General features: G+C 39.0%; 6 protein-coding genes across 10 annotated transcripts; 3 read left to right on the top strand and 3 right to left on the bottom strand.

Moving 5' to 3' along the window:
* Positions 1–536: 536 nt before the first annotated feature.
* Positions 537–5992, top strand: CKX5 (cytokinin oxidase 5). Its single transcript, XM_008223121.3, has 5 exons — positions 537–1912; positions 2318–2445; positions 2802–3077; positions 3921–4183; positions 5253–5992. Exons 1-5 carry the CDS (start codon positions 1312–1314, stop codon positions 5614–5616), a joined length of 1632 nt encoding a protein of 543 aa, XP_008221343.2. The 5' UTR covers positions 537–1311; the 3' UTR covers positions 5617–5992.
* A 36-nt stretch (positions 5993–6028) lies between these two features.
* LOC103321323 (Tetrapyrrole (Corrin/Porphyrin) Methylase) lies at positions 6029–9504 on the bottom strand. Its single transcript, XM_008223122.2, has 9 exons — positions 9198–9504; positions 8972–9039; positions 8792–8888; positions 8570–8698; positions 8199–8307; positions 7947–8091; positions 7745–7787; positions 6747–6920; positions 6029–6284 (listed from the first exon to the last, which is right to left on the bottom strand). The coding sequence occupies exons 1-9, from the start codon at positions 9417–9419 to the stop codon at positions 6156–6158; spliced, it is 1116 nt and encodes a 371-aa protein (XP_008221344.2). The 5' UTR covers positions 9420–9504; the 3' UTR covers positions 6029–6155.
* Positions 9505–9846: 342 nt separating this feature from the next.
* LOC103321324 (putative ubiquitin-conjugating enzyme E2 18) lies at positions 9847–12436 on the bottom strand. The gene is made up of 6 exons (XM_008223123.3): positions 12256–12436; positions 12040–12143; positions 11843–11945; positions 11553–11616; positions 10148–10236; positions 9847–10056 (listed from the first exon to the last, which is right to left on the bottom strand). The coding sequence occupies exons 1-6, from the start codon at positions 12283–12285 to the stop codon at positions 9961–9963; spliced, it is 486 nt and encodes a 161-aa protein (XP_008221345.1). The 5' UTR covers positions 12286–12436; the 3' UTR covers positions 9847–9960.
* A 3370-nt stretch (positions 12437–15806) lies between these two features.
* LOC103321325 (BEL1-like homeodomain protein 3) lies at positions 15807–19129 on the top strand. Of its 2 annotated transcripts, none has more exons than XM_008223124.3 (5): positions 15807–16138; positions 16433–17447; positions 17541–17917; positions 18022–18082; positions 18243–19129. In XM_008223124.3, the coding sequence occupies exons 2-5, from the start codon at positions 16551–16553 to the stop codon at positions 18723–18725; spliced, it is 1818 nt and encodes a 605-aa protein (XP_008221346.2). In that variant the 5' UTR covers positions 15807–16138; positions 16433–16550; the 3' UTR covers positions 18726–19129. The 2 variants fall into 2 exon arrangements, with proteins under 2 accessions (XP_008221346.2, XP_008221347.2); XM_008223125.3 differs by having other exon boundaries at positions 15876–16138; positions 16501–17447.
* Positions 19130–20168: 1039 nt separating this feature from the next.
* BLH11 (BEL1-like homeodomain 11) lies at positions 20169–23118 on the top strand. 2 transcript variants are annotated; one of them, XM_008223126.2, is made up of 5 exons: positions 20169–20337; positions 20848–21966; positions 22037–22416; positions 22518–22578; positions 22681–23118. In XM_008223126.2, exons 2-5 carry the CDS (start codon positions 21166–21168, stop codon positions 22834–22836), a joined length of 1398 nt encoding a protein of 465 aa, XP_008221348.2. In that variant the 5' UTR covers positions 20169–20337; positions 20848–21165; the 3' UTR covers positions 22837–23118. The 2 variants fall into 2 exon arrangements, with proteins under 2 accessions (XP_008221348.2, XP_088900814.1); XM_089044688.1 differs by lacking the exon at positions 20169–20337 and adding an exon at positions 20359–20693.
* An 85-nt stretch (positions 23119–23203) lies between these two features.
* On the bottom strand, positions 23204–26397 carry LOC103321328 (uncharacterized). 3 transcript variants are annotated; one of them, XM_008223127.3, is made up of 10 exons: positions 25923–26395; positions 25667–25825; positions 25190–25270; positions 24872–24967; positions 24482–24574; positions 24262–24405; positions 24010–24117; positions 23810–23861; positions 23646–23710; positions 23204–23570 (listed from the first exon to the last, which is right to left on the bottom strand). In XM_008223127.3, exons 1-9 carry the CDS (start codon positions 26274–26276, stop codon positions 23679–23681), a joined length of 1119 nt encoding a protein of 372 aa, XP_008221349.2. In that variant the 5' UTR covers positions 26277–26395; the 3' UTR covers positions 23204–23570; positions 23646–23678. The 3 variants fall into 3 exon arrangements, with proteins under 3 accessions (XP_008221349.2, XP_088900815.1, XP_008221350.2); XM_089044689.1 differs by lacking the exon at positions 24872–24967 and having other exon boundaries at positions 25923–26397; XM_008223128.3 differs by having other exon boundaries at positions 23204–23710; positions 25923–26396.
* Between the last annotated feature and the right edge of the window lie 34 nt (positions 26398–26431).

Below are 26431 nucleotides of genomic sequence, written 5' to 3'. Positions count from 1 at the left end.
ATAGGCATACACTAATTAATATATATAATAGCATTCAATTCAGCCATTACAATTTACAATACATATATTATTATATATTATTATGAGTTTAATTAATAAAAATATAAACATCTGATTGTGTTGTGTTTGATGAGGGGATTGAGGAATGAACAAGCACTGATAATTAAACGACTAGTAATTAGTTGGTAATATTTTGCATTTGCATCGCCATTGCATTGCATAATAAGCTCAAAGGAAGGAACATCGTCGCAGGGGTCTGCACCCACGTGAAGCTTCTCTTGCTCGGGTCCCCACACAGATCCTCCGTATCCACATGTGGGCCCCCCATCCCGACCTCTTCTGATGATGATATCCTCTTCCTCCCCTTCTCTATCTTTCTTTCCTCTGTCTGTGTGTGTATCTGTGTGTGTGTGTGTGTTCCTCAAAGCAGGGGAGGGGGGAGTGGGTATTGCGTCGTAATGGTAATGGGTCATCTCATCAAAACTCTTTTCTTACCCTACCCCTATTTCCCTTCTGCCTAACACGTGTTTCTCGCCCCTCGCACGTGAACATCCACGTGTCCCAAGACCCCATCAGTCCTCTCCTCTGCTTTAAATTGAGGACCTGCATGTTATATCCTAGCTAGACACAACACTCTCGTATCCATAATCAGACTGACTCCCTCAGAAAAATTACTCTCTCTCTCTCTCTATATCTGTAAATCATCTGTTGTTTGCCTTGGCCAATTTCTAGAGAGATAGAATATACCTGAATTCCTTGTTACCTTCAATCTCATCTCCTCTCACCTCAACACTTGTGTACATATGTGTGTACTTACTTGTTGTAACGTGAACAAATCAAGTTGAAAGAGAAAAGGCAAGAAAAAAAGAAGAAAAGGAGGAGTTATAGCGCAGCTCCGCAGCAGAGAATCTGTGCATGTTGCGTACAAAATCTTTAAAGCGAAATCAGCCTTACGTTGTCTCCACGACTCCCCACACCTCTCCTCCCTCCTCCTCCTCCTCCTGCCACAAAGATTTTGTTCCCTCTTCCCTAATTTCCCCCACAATTTCTTTTTATTCCTTCTTTTTCTAACACTACGTATACGTACGTTATCATCACTCTCTCTCACTCTCTCACTATATATAGCTATACCACCGCCGCCTACTTCTCTCCGCCGGTGTGCGCACTTTTCTTATCCTTCACCCCTTTTAACCGCCATTATGTAGCCAATTATTACCTTATAATCATTCATCATCTTCAACCATCCATCATCTTCAACCATCCATCCACAAAAAAGAACAAGAACAAGAAGATCAAGAATCAATCATACATATGGCCACTAAGCTTCTTTTAATTACATTCGCCATCTGCAGATTGATTGTTACGGTTGGATTAACCGTGGACCCCACGGAGCTTCTCCGGCTTGTTGTTGAAGGTCAGCTCAGCGTCGACCCCTCCGACGTCGACACCGCCTCCAAGGACTTCGGCTTGATGACCCGAGCCGAGCCCCTGGCCGTTCTGCACCCGGGCTCTGCCCAAGACGTGGCCAGACTCGTGCGAGCAGCTTACTCTTCGGCTCACGGATTCACGGTCTCGGCCAGGGGCCACGGGCACTCCATCAACGGACAGGCGCAGACCAACAATGGGGTCGTCATTGAAATGAACGGCGGCGGATCATCAGGAAGAGTTATGAGTCGGGTAAGAAGTGGGTCGGGTCGGGTTTCGGAGAAGGGTATGTACGTGGACGCCTGGGGTGGGGAGCTGTGGATAGATGTGCTGATGAGCACGCTGGAATATGGACTCGCACCAAAGTCGTGGACGGACTATTTGTACTTGTCGGTCGGAGGAACCCTCTCCAACGCCGGTATCAGCGGCCAAGCGTTCAATCATGGCCCTCAGATTAGCAGTGTTGATGAGCTCGACGTCGTTACAGGTTCCAAATTTAATCATATCACTCTTTTTTTGTTTTTGTTTTTGTGCCTTTCTTTCTAATTTCCCCTAATTTATTTGTAAGTGTTTGCATGGTGTATATTACAAAGTTTAGATATTGTTTGTTTTACTGATATAAGTGTGGACGTAATAGAGAGAAAGGTGGTTAATCTCTTGTGTATGTAGCATTAGCATATTAATTAATTATACCCCTCACATGGCCTGGTTTGTTATACATATATCACCAACCAATCGATCTAACAATATATATTCTCATCATGACATTATTAAGTTTGTTGCCGTTGCTGCCAATTGAAGTGCTTGTCTTTATGTATATGATCAATGGCAAATCGATCTCTTGTGTAGCTAGCATATGATTATTGGAATGACCAAACTGTTTGTTAAACAGGCAGGGGCGAGCTATTGACATGTTCAGAAGAGAAAAACGCAGAGCTGTTCCACGCTGTTCTTGGTGGGCTAGGGCAATTTGGAATCATCACTAGGGCTAGAATTGCTCTCGAACCTGCCCCCCAAAGGGTATCTCTCTCTCTCTCTCTCTCTCTCTCTCTCATATTATTATAATAAGTTGTTTCAATAGAAATGGGTTGTGGTTGGGTTCCACCTTCCCATGGTGGGACAAAAACGAGTCCTAAAAAGCAAGGTATGATGAGCATGAGCTTCACCTACCTAAGGGGGTTTCGAAGGGATCGAATATGGGTCCATGAATTGGAGCTTTTTGAACCCATTATTCAAACCGGTATTCTATAGCTGGCAATGTTGTTGACGTGTCCTCTTTGCTTCTTTAACTAACATGGTCTCTTTCTCTATCTCCTTTTTTCTGGTGCTTTAATTTTGTTTTTATTATTGCTTTATCTGCTGCCATTGTCAAACAGGTGAGGTGGATCCGAGTACTGTATTCCAACTTTTCGGCTTTTACCAAAGATCAGGAATTCCTCATCTCTCTGCATGGGCAACCCTCAACCCACAAGTTCGACTATGTCGAGGGTTTCGTAATTGTAGATGAAGGCCTCATCAACAATTGGAGGTCCTCTTTCTTCTCTCCTAGCAACCCTGTCAAAATCACCTCTATTAATTCTCAAGGGGGTGTTTTATATTGCTTGGAGATTACCAAAAACTACCATGAATCAACTGCTGATACAATTGACCAGGTATTAATTTGTATACGTGTTATAGTTTTATTAATTTGGTGGTTGGTGATTAGTCTTCAATTAGCTGCCACTCAATCCATAGGCCTCATTAGTCCAACCAACATATAAATACATATAGTCGTAATTTCAGGCATGCAAGTTATGTATAATTTCTACGAATATAGACCAACCCAACCCAACCCACTAAAAATATTAAAGTATTTTTTTTTTTGGGTATAAAAACCTAGAGAAATACGAAAGAGCGGTAAATAAATATTATAAATAAGTGATGGCGTCGTGCATGCAGCATGCTAAAGCAACACCAGCTTCGAGAAAGAAAACGCATACATATATATATATATATATATATAATATTAGAATAAAGAGATGGCTAGCAAGCAGGAGCAACAATTCAACAATTGGTTGGTAATCTCAGACTTTAAAGAGTAATTAAATAAAGTGGCTATCTATCATCGTACACGTATTGAAACCAATAAGAGAGCAAGGTTTCGAAGCTAGATTGATCAATCAATAATATTTCAGGGTCCCCACTAAACCTAGATTATATGATTAGCTACTACAAAATGTAATTAACAAGAAAACATGGAAGATCTGCGATCTATTATCTTATTCAAACCTAAGATTGAATACAAGCTTTTTTTCAAAATTGTTTTCTAATTGTATATTACTAAATCTAATAAGCCGCCCAATTCACCAAATTATTCCTCTTGAATGGAACTTATCCTGACAAAAGCAACACTTTGGTTTGGTAGCAGCTTTCTTTCTTTACTCTACTTTTATTGTTTTTTTTTCAAACCCCAAATAATTTAAAATTGTGAGTTGGGGGTTTTGTTTTTCACGCAGGAAATAGAGGATTTATTAAAAAAATTGGATTTTGTACCCACGTCGGTCTTCACAACGGATCTTCCTTACGTGGATTTTCTGGACCGGGTCCACAAGGCGGAGCTGAAGCTCCGGTCCAAGAGTTTGTGGGACGTGCCTCACCCATGGCTTAACCTTTTTGTCCCCAAATCAAGGATTTCTGACTTCGATGAGGGGGTGTTCAAGGGTATTTTGGGCAATAAGACAAGCGGGCCCATCCTCATTTACCCCATGAACAAAGACAAGTAAGTATTTATGTTGTTTTCATTGCATGCATGCATGCCTGCAAACATAACGATATATAGCTGTTGATATTGCATCCATTATTTTAACAAGAATAAAATATGAATCGAGGTTGTTGCCCTTATTTGTTGAACCTATCTCTAAGCAGCACTTATGGTAAGTTTTCCATAAAGACAAATAGAATCTTCTATGACAGCAGCTGCGGACCTTCTTAATAATGAAGGGTTTGGAACTTGAAGAACATATATGCTTTTGTAATCATATATTTCGGGTCAGATTTAGGAGCCAAATTTTAACACAATTTTGAAACGACATCCATCGTCTTCACCATTACCCATAATCTTGGATATATGCGTAATTTAATAAACCTTCTTTTTCAAGCAAGTCCTCATCATTCACATGACAAGATGTGAATAGTTGTCCAATCTGTCTACGGATGGACTATGGCTTTTGGTCTTTAGATGATATGATGAGAGGTAAAGTCCATAGTTAGGCAGCCAAAACACTTGGACTTGGTCCAGGACCACACGCACAAACACTACTCTTTTATTTTGGGGGTTGGGTGGAAAAGCCAACAAAGGCGACGGTGGAGATCATCCAAGTGGAAAGATTCTGGTGTCAGTGGATCCACTGATGGGATGTCGTCCATGTCGTTTTACATGGTAGCTCCAGAAACATAGTCGTTAGTACTAGAGTACATATTAACATAATCCACATAAGCTTATGATAATTATGTTAGCATCAGTCGTCTACGCATACGCACGCATGCGAATGACTGTATATCATCAAAATATGTTATGAGATTCAATTGCATCCACGGCCACAATGACTCTCATGCTGTAAGCTCTACGCAAGGTTACAGTTTTGATGACATGGACATGGAACGACCCGTCACCCTCCTCCACTGTCCACAATGGTGCTGGTGGAGTGGGTCTTGCTGATGATCAAATCCAAACAACCAAATACGCATCCATCTTGCACACTGCCACGCTACACACCTCTTGCAGATCCAATCCAAATTCCAAAACATGTTTTGCTCATTGGCGTTTATGTGGTTTTGATTCTGTGTAGGTGGGACCAGAGGAGTTCGGTGGTGACACCCGATGAGGACATCTTTTACCTAGTGGCATTGCTGAGATCCGCCTTGGATACTGGCGATGAGACCCACACCTTGGAACACCTGACCAATCAGAACCGTCAGATCCTAAAATTCTGTGATGATGCAGGCATCAAGGCGAAACAGTACCTTCCCCACTACACTACACAGGAGGAGTGGATGGACCACTTTGGAGATAAGTGGGACCAATTTTACCAGAGGAAGGTGGATTTCGACCCCCGGCGCATTTTAGCCACTGGCCAACGTATTTTTAGCCCATCCTCTTCCGTTTCAATTTCTAATCACGGTGGTGGTGATAAATTGTTGTCAATTTCTTGATGACCACAAAAACGTAGAAAACCGCACATAGTCGATAAGTTTTAGGGATAGCATAGTTCTAAGCTCTTGTACATACACTACTGGCAGGAAGATGAAATATTTTTTATAATCAAACCAGCGCGGTTGTTATTTAAAATTAAATAAATAAAAAAGAGGAGGGGGGGTGTTTTAGGGTGTGGTGAGGTTCAGGAGTTGTTCGGTGAGGGCTAGAAGGTGGAACGGTGGGTTCTATTACCTTGATCTGCATATGTCATGTTGTTGTATGCAGCGCCCGTGATCCCGAGTTCCCGACACGGCGTGTCCTGGTTTTTGCCTCTGGGTCTTGACGTTTTTTGTCCTCAACTTCTTCGAACACAGTTCCTTCACGATTTGGCAATTTACTGTCTTACCCTTTTTAGAATGGTCAGTAATATGAGCTACGGCATTGTAAATTTAGTCTATTAAAACACTCACGTAAATATTTTCATCACATATTAAGAAACAAAAATCAGTTCGCATAATAAGCACTTTACTCTCTGGTCCACCAGTAACATCCAAGGTCACTCCAGCTGTCGCTTGCATGGATCTTCATGACTCTCTGAACCAAGTTGCTTCCCAAATTTTCTCAATGCGATTGAATATATCGTTTTCTTTCTCACTGATGTGCCATCAGCCACTAATTTGACAGCCTATACGTACATAAGAGTTGTCAAACACCCCAACGTTCATGATCAAGAGAGACAGCAGAAAATGACAAAACATAGGGCTTAAAGGTAGTCATGAAGAGGAGAGAGTCTTGAGTGAGGCGGCCCAGCCATGTTATCCCACGACCACTCTCACAAGAAAGACATCCTTTTCTTGTGAGAATGGTTGTACGAGTGTGACGTGGTACTGCCCCAACCAAGACCTCCATAATGAGATCCATCTGCTGCATCAAATCCATCACAAGATGCCATTGCGAATTTTCCTCAATGAAATGTTCCACTATCTATGATGTTATATTGTAAACAGTAGAAGAGATCTCCTTAATGATTTTGTTAAATATGGAAAGTGCATTTCAACCACTAGTAAAATGAATATGCAAGAAGCCTTGGATATACACGCTCTTGTTAAAAAAATAACATGCGATATACTCGAAAAGAAGTTGTTACCGTAGAAAGGCTATGCCCATTGGAAATCAAATCTCTTAACTCATCCTCAAGCTGAGACTCTGAAGGTGTTTCAACCGGAGAATTTTCCTTTCTTTCAACTAACACTGTAATTTCACCTCTTGGCGTCCGAGTAGAAAACACTTCTTCAGCTTCTCCCAATGTACCCCGCCAAAACTGATGAGGCATCAAAATTTGGGACATCATATAATAAGTCAAAATCGCAACATGAAATTAACGGAGTAGTAATTTTGTTTGTGAAAAAACATGCTAGCATTTAAAAATAGACGAATTGAACCATCAAGATAATAATTCACTGAATTCACAAAATAGATTCTCCATATCTTTGAAATTTTTTCTTTTTGATGAGACCATATCATTGCATTTTAAATTAATAGAAAGATAAAGCAATGCTCCAAATATATATATGAAAATGAAGTACACTCATATAAGGTGGCCCAATGGATTTATTAGTTATTCCCAATGGGATCTGAGATCCAAGAGGATTGAATCACATTGCTCAAGCACTAGTGAGGTGAGGTCGGTTTGTGTCTAAAATGTCAGACAAGCAACGCACAGCCCAAAAGGAAATAGAAACTGTGGCTATAATCTACCAAATAAAGGAACCCAATTGCAGAGCCTGAACAGTAGCCCCAAGACAAGAAAGATAACTTTTGAGCGCCAATTTTATACTAGCATAGTAGCATTGGCCTGGCACATATTACCAGTCACTAGTCAAAGATTTATGTCAACAACTCTAGAAATTATATCACCAAAAAGAAGACTCAAATACTACTTGAGAACATGGTAGTTCAATTTTTCGTTTGTTAATGAACAACATAACAACAGGATTTTAAATATCTAATGCCATGAGATTCGCATAAAAAAAATGCAGCAAGTAAAATACTGTTCATATAGTTGATAAGCTAACCAGCAGTCAAGATTCTCACAAGCCCATCAAAGCAACATAACAGGAAGAAAATAAATCATAAAAACCCTACCTCTTCATGAACTTTTGTAATTTCACGAGCTATGACACATTGTCTGCATCACAATTATAAGTAAAAAGTCACCCGGTGATTTATTTGTAAAACCACTGGATCAGTAAACGGACATCAATCCAATAGTGCAAATTTCAACTCACAAAAATAAACAATAATAAAACATTATTATCAATGAGTTAGGAAGGAAAGAGATATTTACCTTGTAACACCAAAAAGTGAAGAAGCCTCTTCAAGAAACTCACGAAGCTTGTGGGGAGGCACATAGAATATTTGTGTCGTCGCCTCATTTGCTGAAACCATCAGCCTCTCTCTTCTAGATCCAGCGTGTTTAGAGAGAAATCCAACTGCAGAAGTACATAATTAGTACAGGGTTCTATTAATCCGGATACTCCCCGCTCCACAGTCCACAGCCAACAAGAAGAACTTCAAGCAGCATGACAAATTTACTTACCAAATGTAAACTCATCAGTGGATAGGCCAGAGGCAGAGAGGGCAGCAACAAAAGCGGACGGTCCAGGTATTGGAATAACAGGGATGTTTTCATGCACACATAGCTTTGCCTGCACCAAGACTTGATATTAATACACACACCAATTCCACTCTTCATAATATATGGAATGTGGAAACCTCCAATGCAGTGCTGGTTTGGTTACCACCTTATATCCTCTGTAGATACCATATCCACAATGACATGCTGAACTACTCGAAGTCATCTCACAATTGACTAAACCACTTACATAAACCAATTCGAGCTGACAAACGATACATTGCTTGCTCAAAAAATAAAGCAAAATAGTGAACAGAGGGGGAGGGGATCCTCACCAATTCGGTGCCAGGATCACTGATGCCTGGCATCCCAGCGTCACTTATGAGCGCCACAATTTCACCTTCCTTCAGCCTCTTCAACACAGTTTGTTCCCTTTGGGTTTCATTGAATTTGTGATAGCTCAGCTGTAATCTAAAAGCATAAATTAAAATGACTAAAACCAAAAGGCAACCAAACTAGAAACCCAAAGGAAAAAATAAAATTCCGTATTGACTTACAAGGGGAGTTTTAATATTGTAATGGCGGAGCAGCTTTCCAGAATGCCTGGTATCTTCTGAAAGTATTACATGAGCTGATTTTAAGACTCGGAGGGCTCTGCATTGGAGAAATTCGCATCAGATTAAAAAAATAAAAGGAAAAACATGTTTTCTAATTCTATGTATAAATTGAGTGAGCACCGTAGAGTGATATCTTCGAGGTTTCCAATTGGAGTTCCTACTAGATACAGACCGGGTTGAAGAGGACCCTGCAATTCAATCAAAACACAATGTTTTATTCAAATATAATTTTTATAAATAAAAAAAGCAAAATAATTCATTTTCGTCAACAAAAAATGAAAAATAACGATTGGATTCTCAGCAAGCAACGAGAGTGAAAATGAAATTGAAGGGAAAGTAGAGTTACTTGTTTTGACGGCGGTTGGGGGATTGAGTCGGTCAAGTCGGCGGATATTTGAGGACTGGTGGAATAACAGAAGGCAATCATGCAAACTTTATTAGGGCAAACGGAGAGTGACTCGAGAGATCTCTGAACCATCTGCACCGTCTGGGTGGGGACCAAGTTCGGGAGTCTGGACCGCCGCCATGAGAAAGAAACCGCCGTAGAAGGAAGTCGTCGCGATAGCATTTGTTCCCTCTATAAACCTCTCACACTAGCGTTTTAGTGGAGGGAAAACAAAACACGGCTCAAGTTACCGTTTGGGGATATTTTGTACCCCGATTATAAAGACGCAAATCCTAGGTTGGCGTATGCAGAAGCGGTTCTGGGGATATATTGGTCTATATGTTATTTCTTTTTGTTGAATTATGTTGTTTTAATTGGAATTTTATTTTAACACTTTTCAGTAATCTTATTGTTACTACAACCATGAGTCCCCTCCCTCCTTTTTCTTGGTTGTACCAAATGAAGAACATGATTGAACCAAACGCAAATATTTGGAAGCTAATTGGATTATGCAATCTGATTGTATCCAGAGATGTTGCATTATGCAATCTGATTGGATACCCACCTCACTGGATATATGTATTCCATGCAATATGCATAGGAAGCCGGATGTGCAAAGGGGTTCCCCCCCTCTTTCAACAATAACATTGATTAAATAGTATTCCAAATCAAAAACCTTCTTTCTTTTTTTTTTATACATAGTTGATAAATATTTGTTACGTCATTACACTTTATCATCATGGAACCACCATCTCGTCTCCTTGGGAGATCTGCCATTCCGGCAGTTCTTCACGTAGCGATCATTATCTGCTGGGCGTTGCTGCACAATGATAAATTGCACGAATGATGGTCATGAGTTTCATTCTACCCAATAATCATCAAAAGCTTGAATTCAACATATTGAAACAAACCTTCACAGTGGAACTCGATAACATAGAGAGAATGCTGATACAGATGGAACTAGCAGTCATGGCTGGAGACCATGAATCATATAGAATATCTGCAAATGAAAACAAAAACCATTAACCGACAAATCTAGCGAAGCTGCTCACCCTAACTCGCAGTAGAGCATGATAACCACCAAATACCGGAAAATTAAGTATCGCATTGCAGAAACATGTAAAAGACAACAATAAATTTGAAACAAGAAGTTGTCATTGCTTGCGAAGGCAAGGGAACTATGTTCACCTTAGCCTCACATTCCAAAGGGAACCAAGGATTGCAAAAAGCACAAGATAATCCCCTTTTTTCTTATCTCATCTTTTCGAGCAACAAAACAAAGAAAAGGTATAGCGTCTGAAAGACCAAACTTTACACCTAGAGGGAACAATAGTAGCCTGAACTGTAAAAGCTCATAACTGCAATAATAAGGTTAGATGCGAAAATGAGCGATGCAGAGTGACTCACAATGCCTTAGAGGATTCTATCCAATAACCACAGCCTAAAAACTTTAACTGTGAGTAATCATGCCATTGGACTCACTACTGTTGCCTCATAAAGTAACCAAAAAAGGAGTGGTTTCTTAAAATTGAGGTTCCACTACAAATTATAATTTACTCGTCAAAATTTCTTAAGAATTCCCGGTCCTTTGTTCTTAAATTCACAGTATGGTATGGTTATAATACTTGCAGTGGTTCAATAATAAAAGTTATATGCCTTCTAGCTCACTACTAGACATGACTTCTAGTTCATTTTTTCCGTCAAGTTTCTGACCAGGCCCATTCTGAATTTGACAATCTCCAACCTAAGATGAATGCCCCAATATCTGGTGTATTCACTACAGTAGGCACCAGACGATTGGGCGTGTGAGCCAACAAAACAATATTACCCGGCTTCTCAAATTTTAATCCAGATATATTCCTTCAGATGATGGCTGACCTTCATTGGCTTGTCTTCTCCAAAAGTTAATGGAACATTCTAAACAGTGCTAGGATCAAAATAAATGCAGACACAATTAGTTTGCCTCAAGCTTAGGTGAACAGAGAAGGATACTCTCCAAGGCCAAACTTGCATGGTCTGCAAATTCAATAGACTCCAATTAAACTTATTGTATAAGTTTCCTAATTTGTAAGTAAACATTACGATGTAACAGCCAAACAACTTAACAACTAGTCATCATATTGATAGCATTAAACTACCAATCACGTAAGTCAAAAGCAAGACTTGAATGGCATAGAAATCTAATTTTCCATCTTCAGCAAGAAAAAAGAAAATAAGAATTAACACCAATACATTAGTTCCATACAGGTGCATTTATTGAAAACTAAAGATAGTATGGGAAATAGTAAAAACAGAGTTCAAAGACAAAAACAGTACCTAGACAGATATGGCCATTGCTATAAATGTGGGGATGCAGAGGAGCTGGAGGGATAAAAATCACCTGGAATACCAAAACGATAATATCAAACCTATAAATCACAATCAATTAAGATAATAATTCAAATATAAATGTCCTCCTGTGATTGCTTGGTTGCAGAGAATACTCGGGGAATGTTTATACTAAGCATCTACATTTGCGTATGGTTCTGTTTTCTTCAATTGTTTGAAACACTAACACATCTACAACTCTACAACAATCAAGACAGAAGATTTAAATAATTTTGGACCTGTGGTGCTTCCATAGGATAATGCTCGGGAAAATCAACTTGGAGCTGATATGTTTCATTGGCGTAAAGAGTTCCTGGGGCTCCGCTGACTTCGATGACCCATCTTCACACAAAAATTCAAAGGAAATAACAAACATCAGAAAATTAATCGTACGAAAAATTAATTAAAACTACACTAATGTAATTGAAAGTGGAACCTCTGAAGATTATCAGTGACTTTGTGTTTAAAACCGGCCGGGGGATTGACCTGCCACTCCACAAGCTCTTTCTGGAGCCGATTGCAGGCGATCTTGCTTAAAGCCTAAGCACCAAAAATTTATTTTAAAAAAGAAAGCAAAAGAAAACAAATTGGGGCTACATGTACAACCATAAATATATTTCAACTGTAAAATACGAGAGAGAAGTAGAAGAACCTTGCGTGAAGCGGCAGAGGAGCTGGTCATGGCTTCCTAAGCAAGCGAGCGCGAAAGAGAGAGGTCGACGGCAGCGTCGGAAATACTTTGCTTTGCTTTGCTCTCTCAAGTCCCTCGAAATGTTCAGGAAAAATACTTATACAAGTATATGATTAATCAACTTAGGGGTAAGAATTAATCGTGTTTTTAGTTGTCCGTCCCTCGGAATCGTCTAGACTATACTTAGAAAAAGTACACAATTAATCACGCGCGCGAGCATCGGCAATCTCATCAAAAACTCTCTCTCTGGGACCCACTGCACTAGAAGCTTTTGGGGCTTTCCTATTTGCCACGCACGTATCTGATTTCGTGATCCGCGTGGCCGTTGCTCTTGTTTTTTTTTTTTGGGTCAAGGCTCTTGTTTTTTAAGTGCAAGTCGTTGCGGTCGTTTTTAATTATTTTATAGTTTCTTCCCTTAACTAAATATATTATCTAAGAAATTCCTAAATTTTTGATATCTCAAATTCTCTGCAGTCCAAAAATATATTTTTGGACACCGAGTTGTCTAATCCTATAATAACTCATGATCAAATAATAAACTTTATAATATCTAGTTTATTTGTTAAGGAATATAATCATTAACGTTGGGTAATGAAGTCTTAGAAATATGTTGAGTCTTAAACTAAATAATAGTTTGGTGATTTTTTGTTGTTGATAGAATAGATTGGTAGATTTGGTGTAGTAATATGGCATTATGGTGGAAACTTTGGTCTACGGTTCAATATCGAAGTTTGATCCTCTTATTTCATTTGACATCCTCTATACCAAAATGATTTGAACATTGCATATTCAAAGTGATGAGTTGTAGGAATTCTAATACGATGAGTTTAATTTTTTTATAATGGAAATAAATATAATTTCAATTCAACGAAACCATAGTTGCAACAAGAGGATCAATAATACAATTGATTATAGCTACAACCAAACCTCTACCTGTCTGCCGATGTGTATTTTGGTTTATGGAAAGGGCTTCATTTCAATTAACTCAATTCAAAATAAAATCCCATACTTTCTGTTATTTTTGGATCTTCATACCCAAAAAAGAAGAAAGATATTGCCTATTGGTGGATCATTTTGCAATAAAAGACAATTATTTGCTAGGGTGGGCATTTGAACCGATGAATCGAGTTGAACCAAGTCGAAAAAAATTGTGTTGACAAAAAAGGTCAACACATGCTTAATAAAACGAACCGTACTGCTTTGGATCGATTCTCGTCCTGATTCTTGCATTGGAAAAACCGATCTAAACCGAACCAAACTAGTTATGTTAAGTTTACTTATTCATATATATCAAAAATCAGTAAGCCTAATTAATATTCAAAATACATTAGTAACTCCAATGAATATCCAAATACCTTAATTCCAATCAGTATCCAAGCCAATATGGGTCAAACGACCCCATGACAGCCATTGAAGTATCCTTGAAGGTCTTTGTTTGATGGGAGTGTGACTCCCATGGAGTTACCCACTAGCTACTCAATGGAAGTCATGAGAAGAAGAAGGAGACGCGCAACGCATCTTGTCTCTTTATTATTATTATTATTTTTTTTTCAAAATAGTCTGGACAAAACCACACTGTTTTGGGCCAATACTTAAAATTAAAAATAAAAATAAAATGCTAAAGCATCACCCAAAATCCACCCCTCCAAACCCTAATTTTCTTATTCTTTCCTCAACCCTAACCCCAATCTCACCTCAAACCCTCATCCCCCATCTCCTCTAGCACACAAACTTTGCCAATCTCCACATTATGATTTAGTCAGGGAACAAGTATACTAGAGGTTCAAATTCAATTTACCACTTAGAATGAATTACACAAAAATCACAAAATACTTAATATCAAATCGTATAGAATAGGAATGAAAAGAATGCACAAACTGATAAAACCAACACAAACAAAGCAAGATGAAAATGATGACTTCAAGCATTTGTTATATAAGTAGAAATATATAGCACCATACCATCAATTTGATGTTTTGATCAACACAACACCTAACAGCTTAGGCACTAAAAAAAATTATGATTTTTTACACTTTGACTCTATGGAGTCACAATTATGGATTCACCACTGGTTCCAATTTATACCCAATTCTAGCCTAACTTATTTTTCTTTTCGATGAACTATAACCCATTCTTGTTTGTTTGTCTTTCTCTCTTCTTCCTATTTTTCTCGTCGCTTTTTCGTATCCTCCACCTCTCCTTGTCCACAAATCCGATTCCTCCATTCCAAAACCCCAATTTTCTCCCAATTTTCTTTTGTTATTGTTTATTTTTTTCATTTAAGTAAATGTCTTTGTCCTTTACTTTTATTTATTTTATATTACTCCATTTACTTAAGTTTACAATGTAAATAAGTACTATTTGGATTCAAATAAAAATACTAGAAAATCAAATTCTCACCAAATCAAAATATGAAAATTGGTTTTAGTAAATATGATTTAGGCTAAAAATGATGGCTCATTAAGTCAATATATCTTCATACTAAAATCCCATAAAATCAAGTTTTCTTATTTGATATGTAGAGAATCTAAAAAATTCTGGATCCGTTGAGACACTATAATTGAAGTCAAAGCAAAATGGCAAATTGCTATCTATTGGCCTCTGGACCATCACAAAGCATTCTTCAAATAACAAAGAATGCATGCCATTCTAATTTTTTTAAAATTAAAACTTAGGCAGCAGTTTAATTAAGGAATTTAGGGTAACTACATAATCTCTCTCTCCTCCCTCCCTTTTCTATGTGATCTCAATTAAAATGATGTCTCAAGTTTATGTGTTTTCGTAAGTGAAGTATTAGAGATGTTTATCGCACTAATTTCTAACAATGTGAGTTTTTATTTTCATTTTTGCATATGTAGAATATATATGTTGAAATCGTGCCCAACTCTATTATTTACCAGAAAAGAAAAAGAAGCAAAGAGTAATTTCATAAGCCCGTAACGGTGAAATTACGGTGTAATCTTTTAAGTCTAACCCGTCGTTAGAGTTAACGGACTGTAAATCCATCTTCCGACGAGACAACTAAGCTATGTACTACGACTCTACGAGGCTTCAAATAAACTAAACACGCGAGTTTGCAACTTCCACGTTTTCCACAACTTCAGCCTACTAAATAAGTACGTACTAGTACAGCTAATAAATAACATACCAATAATAGAATACATTCCCCAAAGCCCAAATCCCAAAGCCCAAATCCCCAACCCCTTAATTATCCAAACAATAAAATAATTAAATTAAAAAGGAAAAAAGAAATTAAAAAGAAAAAAGAAATTAAAATACAACAACAACAAACAACAATTGAAACGACTCACTTAACTCACCCACTGGTGGTTACTGGTTAGCCGTTAGCGTAATAACGTTTGATTTGAACCGTCTTAAGCAAACACCCACCACCACAACCCACGCCCGTCACCTCTTCTAGTCACAGTCCAAGTCTACCACGCCAGGAACTTTCTCTTCTGTCTGGGTTGTTAGCGTATACATATGGCCAAACTAATTTCCCCATTTTTTTTATGTACAATTAAAAACTCATAATATTTTAATGGGAGAATAAAATATTCAAGTTGGTGTTGATATTCCCCATTCTTTCCATTATTCAATTATGAATAATCATAATATAATAATATTCTCCTGAAGAAGTAGGTGCCGCTGTTCCAATGATAAGGAGGTTGGTCTTGTTTGGGAATTATTATATCTCAATCTCTCGGGATTGGTGTTTGTCTCCAGTTCGGGAGGGAGGACGAGGAGGTGGAGGACTTTGCCTCAGTTTCTCTTCTCTTCTATCCATCTAAAGCTTCCCCATTTGTTTTTGCTTCACAATTCATTCCCAGACCACACCTTTCAGGTACACTTCACGAAGCTCCCCTGCTGCTTTCATTTTAATTAATTATGTTACTATTCTTCTTTGTGATGGAATGGAATGGAATTTGAGTGCTTGATATTAATTTCCTGTGTTAACATGTTCACTACATACTTCTGATGATCCCCAAAAAAACAAGAAGAAGATTTTGATATTTGGGTTAAATTTGGCTTCTGTTCTAGTTTGATCACTCTGTGGTTCCTTTTCATTTTGCTGGTTTTGCTTTTGGTAATTTTGGTTAGGCTTTCTTTTTGATGAGTTTCTTATTTTCTATGGTAGGAATCTGTGATTGATCTACAATGGTAATTTGTTTCTGAGCAAGACTGGTAATTTGGATTTCGTCGCAGGTTAACTCAAAGCTTTGGCTTTGGAGACAGAGGAACCAACCAACCAAGCTATGGCTACATATTTCCAAAATTTAAGCAACCAAAACTTATTGAACCCCTCCTATGCAGGGGATGAAAAACTTGCTTCTTATCCTGAACCCCCCGCCAACATCATGATGTATCTGAATCAATCTTCATATGCTGCTGGATCCTACTCTGAAGTCTTGTCCGGCGGCTCTTTCTCTCCTCACAAATATGCTGATTCTGATGGTGTCAGGAATGAAATGATGTTTATTCCACCTACAAGTGATCAAGCCCGAGATTGTGTAACTGGGGATTCTTTGATTAGTAAACGTAATATTCAGGATCATGGGTTATCTCTTAGCCTTGCCTCCACACAAATTCCACCTGCTGTTTCCCTGCCTTCATTTCAGTACCAGTATCCAAATCCAAGTCTCTCTTCGGTTTTGAGCACCTCTCCAATGTTAGGGAAGGGGGAAATTTACCGTAAAGGTGATGAGTACAATCAAAGTGAGGAGTTTAAGAACTTTGAAAGCTTGACATCTGGCTTCTATGGAGGTGGTGGCCATGAGACTGTCAAAACGCAGAGTTTGTACAATCCTATGTGCTCAGTGGGATCCAAAGAAATGCATTCCGAAGCATACTTGTATGACTCATTAGGTTCCGCAAGCACTATGTTAAGCTCCAAGCACCTCAAGGCGGCACAACAGTTGCTTGATGAAGCAGTAAATGTCCGAAAGGCGCTGAAGCAGTCTCGACTGAACAAGCATCAAAACTCTAAGCGGATTGGATTTGATGGTTCCAAAGAGACTGATGGGAATGATCAACATTTAACAAGGTCATCGGATCCTAGTGAATCAAGTACCATCTCTACTCTGGAGCTATCACCAGCAGAACGACAGGATTTGCAGAACAAGAAGACCAAACTTTTGTCCATGTTGGATGAGGTAAATAATCCCAATTCCAAAACAATTTTGTTAAATACTTTTTCTTTGTTCTTATTTCATCAATTGATATGACTTTTTTTTCTTTTCTTGTAGGTAGATAGAAGATATAAACAATATTACCAGCAAATGCAAGTTGTGGTGTCATATTTTGACAAGGTGGCTGGGAATGGGGCTGCTGGACCATACACTGCACTTGCTCTCCAAGCAATTTCCCGTCACTTCCGCAGTTTGCGTGATGCAATCAAAGGCCAAATTCAAGTGACACGGAAAAGACTGGGAGAGCAAGATTCTTCATCAGATGGTCAAGGAGGAGTAATACCCCGCCTGCGCTACGTGGACCAGCAGCTCAGACAGCAGAGGGCATTTCAGCAGCTTGGCGGAATGCAGCATGCTTGGAGGCCTCAAAGAGGACTTCCGGAAAGCTCTGTTGCTATCCTTCGTGCTTGGCTGTTTGAGCATTTCCTTCTTCCGTTTGTACCTGAACACCATTTCCCCTTTGATTGAAAATCATACTTGTCAGTTTCTTAAGAACTTCAGTTCACTGATTCTTTCGTGGTTTTTGGTGTCCCTCCAGTTACCCAAAGGATTCAGAAAAAATTATGCTAGCAAGGCAGACAGGGTTAACCAGAAACCAGGTAAGATGACTCATCAAATTCTTATACTCATTCTTGTAATTTCTCTTAATCATTTGAAGTTCTTAGCTTAATTCAAAATATTTCATCACCAAATGTCTGAGGCCATTTGGATCCTTGTGTTTTTTTGCATAGTGTCATTACTAATATTGTTCATTATCAGGTTGCCAACTGGTTTATCAATGCAAGGGTACGTCTTTGGAAGCCCATGATTGAGGAGATGTACAAAGAAGAATTCGGTGATTTGGACATGGATTCGAAATCTTCACCAGAAAATGTGCTAAAGGAAGAAGCAAGAGCTGAATTCTCAGCATCTGAGGACAGGAAAGAGGAGTTGCAGGAAAGCATGATATCTGCAACTGCTGATAGTAATGAACCAGGGCAAGTGCAGAAGTCTGGTCACAGTCTTAACCATAATGCTGTTGTCACATATGACATATCGGGGTTGGATCAATTTGCAGTCGGCAGCAATGAGTTGTCACTTGCATTGAATTTGCGGCATTGCGAAGAACATGATGGATTTCCTTCATCTACTGGATCCCATGTAAGAGTTCATGACGACGCGGCAGCTTCTTTGGATTGTCATTATGAGGATCCAGAGCAGCAACAGTTAATCCAGGTTTGGCAATACCCACCTGTTACATGATTTTGCAGTCCGAGAGAATTGGTGCCTCCAACTACTTTTTGGGTGGTAAGTGGTCTCTTTCAAGACAAGGGTCGTTGAAGGAAAAAAAAAAAAAAAAAAGAGGAAAAACAGAATGCTTGTTTTGTTGCTTTAGCTGTGCCCAATTCGTTTGCTGATAGTTGAAAGAGATGGAAACTGCTGCTAGCATGGGGGATTGTAGATGTAGATGCGTGTATAATACCAACTTGTAAAATAACAGAGATTGGTTGGTGGAAGAGCCTTAGGCATATTTGTAAAGCAGCTTTGTAAAGATACGATGAAGCAATATCATGTGCATTCATTGAATAAGGAACTTGAACAGCATCAAATGTATAATCTCTCATTTGGAAATAAGTGTGATACAAGAATTACCTGATTTTTCCTAACATGACCTTTTCCTCTTCATTTAGAAAAAAAAAAGTCCATAAAGTGATCCATCATCCAAGCATTCGAATTTTCTGATGGACTTTTTATGTGCTCAAATCAAAACTGGTTTTTCCTTTTTCTTTTTAGTCTTTAATTTTGGAATTGGAATGGAGGGTGGTGGTTATCCCAAAGCAATATAATCACGGGGAGAATTGTGGCGGAAAATTTCGATTTGAAATTTGCTGGGATGGGTTCAGAGTTTGCAGATACAGGCAGAGAGAGAGACACCTTTAATCTATGGGGTGGTGGGGCCTAAACCTAAAGGGTCCCTATTACATTAACAAAGAAACAAAGAAGAATCAGAGAGTGACAACTGGAGGAGGCCAAAGGAACAAAGATAGCAATCATTACTTAAAGCATCCGATCGGACCAGCCCAAAATAGTAAGATACACCCAGAAAACAAGAATTAGTCTCATCAGCACACCAAACCAAACCTCACCCTCAACCCCCCCTCAATTAATAATAATGACCAAAACATCATACCATATCTTTTTTTTTAATCTCTCTCTGTCTCTCTTAACCTTAAGCACCAGAAAGAAAAGAACCCATCTTTATTTTCTATTCATTTTTTTGGTGCTGTGGTTGAAAGATTGTGAAATCAGTGTCCTTTCAACATCTCTGTGTATGATCACGACACATAACAGGAAAAAGTTAGATATTTCCATATGCTTTGAGGCTCACAAGCTGACAATCCTAGAACTGGGAGTGTGTAAAAGACAGCCCACTTTTTCTCCTCCTTTTTACAGACTAAGAGAGCAACCCAACCCAGCAGTGAACAGAACAATTTAACATGCTGAGGGCTGTTGTGCTGCCAAAGCCAAAGCCAAAGCCAAACCACAGAGAGAGAGAGAGAGAGAGAGAGAGACATACACTGTTTAGTGAGAGCTGAAAGTACTTTTGAGTCTCCCAAAGAAATGTGACTGCAGACACTAAAGCTGGAGGCTTTGATGCTTTTGGTTGTTGTATTATAGCCAGGGAAATTGGGACCATCTTCTCTTGTCATTTTCTCGTTTTTACTTGGCCAATTAACTGGGCTTCTTTAAGGAACTAGCAGAAGTCTATGTTTTAGGCTTATAGCTTTCTGCTGCTTAGATTTAGGCCTGTTAACACAGAGAGAGAGAGAGAGAGAGAGAGAGAGAGAGAATCATTTCTGCATTAAATTTAAAGGTATGCTTTGAAATCACTGAATGGTGCTTGCTCTTCGCTTCTTCATTGAAGACTCATTTTAACCTTGCTAGGTTTTTCTCCCACTCTCTTGAACTCTGTTAATTCTTCATCTCTGCCAATCAGAGGTTGGAATTAGTGGTAAAGTTTAATTGTTTTCATCTCTTCTGGTCCCTACTTTAGGCTTCCACCTTGTTTATGCTTTTGGCAATTGAAAATCACTCTCTCTCTCTCTCTCTCTCTCTCTCTCTCTCTCGTGTTGATCATCAATTGAATTTATAATGGGTCATCGTAGATTAGCACGTACAGCTTAAATACTCAGATTTACTTGCACCAAGTTGGATTTTCTTCTGTCCCATGTAAGGAGATTCTTTCTGTCAAATGTGATTCTTTCAAGTGTTTAATTCATTGATGATGTACCCATCCAACTCATGCCTAATAATATAGGATTTTTGTTTTAAGTCTTAATGATTTCAGTCCCTTTAACTAAAGATTTCTTCTTCAATGCTGCAGGTTTCATCTTGAGATGGCCTTCTACTTTATGACACAACTACTTTTATCTAGGCTGGTCAAGCATTTACCACACATGCAGCAAACCCCAACTCTAGCTTCTCAGATATCATGTTCATTCATGGCTTTGAAAAGCCACTAAATATGGCATTGTGATTCATTGTTTTGGCACTGTATGCTTTACTACTTCATATTGATTTTCTGCTTTCGAAATTGCTATTATCAGATTCTCAGTGTCATAGATTTCCTGATCAGTTATACTTATATTACCTCATCACTTGACATAGGCATTTTGCCATTGTCATCATTTTTAACTTTATAATGGTTTCACAAGACTCACCCCCAAATCCAGCTTCAAGTATCTTTCACCAATTCATTATCTCAGACTCCATTGCTGCCCAAAACCATTTGGAAAGCCAACACCTTGATGCTTATGAGTCTTCTTTTCGGAATAGTAACACATTCCCTCAGTCTCTTGGTGTCCTGCCCAGCCTTCATTCTCTTGGGGAGAGAATGTCCAGATCAGTGCACCTTGTTCAAGCTCGCACAGGTGCAGAGGACTCAGATATGAACAACCACACAAGGCATCTGATGGATCTTCCTAGAGCAGCAATTGAGAACCAAGCACAGAGGCTCTCACTGTCCCTTGGTTCCCACATGCTTGTTCCATCTGTCCAATATAGGCAGAGGTCTATGAATTCAGACCTCATGAGCCACAATCACTTTATCATTGGAGAAGAATCAGGGGAAGCTTGCAATCCAGGAGTTGAACATGTAAGCGATGAGTATTGTTTCACAGGCAGTGCGCTTGCTTCGTCTTCAAACTCGCTAAGTCGATCTTGTTCCACTTCATATGGAACAGAATCTTTAGCGGATGTTATTGGGAATTCAAGATATCTAAAACCAGCTCAGTCCCTCTTAGATGAGATTGTTAATGTTGGTGGAAAACAAGTTGACATCAGCAATGAAAAACATGCTGGAAAGTTATATGGTGAAGGCCGGAGAGGTGCTATGGGGCTTTCTTCTGAACTGAAAGCAGAGTTGTGCTGCAATGGGCTCATGTCCGCTGACAAGCATGAATTGCAAGCTAGACTTGCAAACCTTATCACCTTGTTGGAACAGGTATATACAATCTTGATGTTTACTTTTAATCTTGGGACTATTGGTTTAATACTTTCTTTGCTGTTTTCAGGTTGAGGACAGATGTGAGAAGTACTACCATCAAATGGAAGAAGTGATGTCATCATTTGAGATGGTAGTAGGTGAAGGAGCAGCCAAGTCTTACACAGCTCTGGCACTCAAGGCCATGTCCAGGCATTTTTGCAGCTTAAGAGATGCTATAGTTTCCCATATCTATGCCGAAAAACGAAAGCTGTTGCAAGACGTACCGAAAATCAGTTCGGGACTATCACAACTTAACTTGTTTGACAGAGAGTGCAGACACAAAAGAATGTCTCTTCAACAGCTTGGCATTTTCCAGAGCCAACGCCAAGCTTTCAGACCAATTCGAGGCCTGCCAGAGACCTCTGTGGCAATTCTTCGCACTTGGCTTTTTGAACACTTCCTCCACCCGTAAGCAATCCAAAACCAATTAGCCCTTGATTGTGATTAATCCAAATTAATTAAATGTGGCTCTGAACGTTGCCTATTTACTTGTGGTTCTGATCATACAGTTATCCAAATGACTCTGAGAAGCTTCTGTTGGCATCACAAACAGGCTTGTCAAAGAACCAAGTAATCCCCAACAGTTTTATCCATGTCCCAATTGATTTCAAATTGAGCATCTCATTTATAACTTGGTCTAACCATGTGATGCCAATATTGTGTCTGCTTCAGGTTTCAAATTGGTTCATAAATGCGCGAGTTCGGCTCTGGAAACCTATGATAGAAGAAATGTACAAAGAAGAGTTTGGGGAGTCTTCGGAGGATTCGAACTCTTTAGCCGGTGGCTCCATGACCGGTGAAGGTAACACAGATCACACAGAGGATTGATGGGGGAAAAGATGTTCAACTGGATATGGCTTGCAGTAATGCATTTCACATCTTGAGGTTAATGTTGAAAATCACCAGTGGAAGTTTAGATTTTATGCAATGTTGTAAAGGATTTCAAGTCTACCATTTGCAATGTTGATTTTAGTGCTAAGAGTGTTATTCAAGATCTGGGCCTTCAGTCCTTGCTCCACTGTTATGTTATCTCTTATAGCATTCTTATAACTATTGTTTGTTTTCCTTTCCAATTTTCATCAACTTAATCAACAATCGATTGTGTGTTGTCACAGTTGCGGTATTTAGAACACAGAATTTGTTCGGATATTCAACATAAGCTCAAAATAGAACATGCTAGTATGGCGAAAAGTGATTTATTTTTGAATTTGGGTTCAGAAAATTGGATATTCAACATAAGCTCCAAAAGTATGTTGAAACAATTATTATTAATGCTAGTATGAATTTTTCACACATGCTCGCATTCCTTCGTAAGCAAATCCTGTGTTCCTTTTTCTTTCAGCTTGTGTTTGTCAAACTGAATCTCCCTTGTATGGCGGGTGATTTGATTCAAGGATTGACTTGCATAAATAATCGGTCTCCAAAAGTGCAAACCAGCAGAAGCTTCAGTTTTGCGGATGAAATCATGGTTTATGATGTTAATGTATGCCCAACGAACCACATTGTGGCAAACCTCAAAGCCACACTACTCATCAGGGTCTAATCTTCAAAAAATAGGTCACCTGCATCAACATCAAACTTTAGGCCAAAGTGTAAACAGAAATCTTGTGATGCCTTACTAATTTTCTGATACAAACCCCAACATAACCAGCGGTGGACTATCATTTAAACTACTTTCCAGACACCTCCTGGACTTGACCATCTGCATCGTGAACATGTCCCATGGACATAGATTAGCTCAATTGACCATATGCAGAATCTATACTAAGTGCATAATACAAAATCAGATTTGAAGTCTGACCAGCAAGAGTGATTGCCAAGTTTGCTTGAGCATCTGCCTCAGAGTTTCGTCCCTTTGAAGGTTTACGAGAACATGTCAGAAAGGTATAAGCAGCCTCACTGAGGCGATATAAGTTCAGGTGGGCTTAGTGGGGGGTGGGTGAATTATTATACAAGACATATCACATGGCACGAAAGATAAACGGAATCAGCTTCTCTCACCCTGAGGACATGACTGATCTTGAAGGAGAGAAATTTATCCTTCAATTTCTTCACCTCTTCATACAAATCAGACATGTTCTGGTTTTTCACCTTCCATAATCCCTGAACCTGTTCAAATTACCTTCTCAGTTATACAAATGCAGAACAAAGAAAACAAAATCGAAAATGGAAAAAAGAACTTCTTAAGTATCAAACAATCAGAGATAAATAAAACACCTTAAGCAGAAGAAGATAAAAACAATATTCACAAACCTGCATACAGACGAGTTTGGAGTCACCTTGAACAACAATCTTATTAAAACCTTTTCTAAGAGCACATTTTAATCCTAAAATGACAGCGCGGTACTCGGCAACATTATTGGTTGCAATGCCCAGACCTTCACGTACTTTACAGATCTATATGGAAAAGAATGGTTAGTCTTAGAGAGGCAAAGAACTAAACAAAAAATAACCCCATAGGTAAAATGTATACCAAGCTTCCATCATCTGCTCGCAACACAGCTCCGGCACCAGCTAGTCCAGGGTTTCCTTTTGATGCACCATCAAACATAAGAATACAGGAACCCTACAAATATAGCTTACATCATTCTTTCTTTTTTCTGGGTGGGTGATACAACACATTTTTGAAACATTATAACAATTGAGAACTCCAGATCCTGAAAAAGTGACTGAGAATTCCCCAACCCCTGACTATATAATAAAATATAAGACAAATTCCGGTCGATGGTCATTAATTAACAAGAAAGTAAATTGAATTCAGGCCTTTGCCGTATTTTGCTCTATCCACTTCATAATGTGATACAATGATCCTATGGAAGTACATTCTTCCCAACCACTAGATATCACCAAGACTTCAACTTACATGGTTCAAGGGGGGTGATTCGAGCACAGCAGAATGATCTATCTTGGCATGCTTTCTCGACAGATCGTCTGATATGAAAGTTGAACCAAATTCTTCCTATAAAGCATTGGAAAAATGTACAAGCTAAGTTCATCTGACACAGAACCTCATCTTTACCACAGGGTAGAGCTAAAGAAATAATAATGATAAAGAATAAAACGAAATCTTCAGCTAGAAAGTCAGAAATAAGTACTGATAGAATTCCAAAGATAAACATGGTTCTTTATATTCTTGAGCGAGAGTATTCAAGCTCAAAGGTTGTTATGATTCCAAATCTACCTCAGTTTCTGTTCCACACAGTTGACGGAGTCTCTTTTTGGATGCATCGTTAACAGATGTTTCACCCTTTGAACACGGGTCCTGATATGTGAAAGAAAAAACATCATATTCCCAAACCACTATAAACCCACCTAAGTAAAAACTTGATCAGAAAAGACAACAACCTTACAATCAGAAGGAAGGAGAAACAAATTAATTAGGAGAAAGCTACCCAGAGAAGTTTGGGGTCGTACTCTATTACATTCTTCAACCTTAAAAATAAAAGTGCCTCTGCCTCGCGTATAAATTATAATTATGTTATCTTACTAACGTATCCAGCCTATGAATAAGCTACAAACGAAAGAGCAAACAACTGCTATGCCATAAACCTCAGCAGGGCCACAGTTTTCTCTTTTGAAATTATCAGTCACGTTAAAAAAAAAGATCCCACAGTTTCCAAAGAAATTTCTTTGCAGAAGCTAACAAGTGAAATCTTACTTCAACTGGGCACTGCACAAGCTTGCCAAAAAGATCATCTTTCACATCTTCAGCTCTTATAGTGTAAATGGCATTCTTAAGTCCACGAGAAACAAGATATTCTTCAGTATTCTTGGGCATAGACTCCCCTTTGTACACGCTAACAGGAGGATCACATATCTAACAGAATTCAAAGAACAAGAGTTTATACATTTCAATTCGAATACATTCAAAACCCCATTAAAATGACAAACGGAGAAAAATAAGTAAACTTTACCGAAGAACCGAGCTGAGCCTGACAATCACTGAAACTCTTATAAACACCGATGACGTCTCCTTTGCGCACTACATAGAAGGAGTCTTTGTCCGGTTCCATAGCCGGTTCGGGATTCGACTTCTTCCGCGATCGGGGCGACGTCGTTTTGCTGCTGCTGCCTTTGCTTCGAGACGAATAGAGCTGAATATGTAACCTCGTCAGCACTGATTCTAAGTTGATTAACTTACTATTAGTACAAAGGTCAAATCTTCTCTTCCACGAAGAAGGTCCGCACAGAGCACTCGTCCCGGGGGACCGACCTGTCGTTCTGAAAATGGCCGCTGTGTATGACGAAAAATGCGACAAGCAGTTCATTACACTGCGTTTCTGAAACGGCGGCGAAAATGCAGAGGTCTTCACTCTTCACATCGTTGAGAACGAAAATGATTTGGGCTTTTGGGTGGAATTTCCGGCAAAATCCGAGTCAAATATTTGGGCCAGTGCCTTATACGGTACCCATCACACGACAA

The sequence above is a fragment of the Prunus mume genome, linkage group LG2 (assembly GCF_029339155.1).
Source record: "Prunus mume cultivar Tortuosa linkage group LG2, ASM2933915v1, whole genome shotgun sequence".
Classification (NCBI taxonomy): Eukaryota; Viridiplantae; Streptophyta; class Magnoliopsida; order Rosales; family Rosaceae; genus Prunus; species Prunus mume.
The sequence above is the reverse complement of the archived record's forward strand: the minus strand, read 5'-3'. Positions and strand labels throughout refer to the sequence as shown.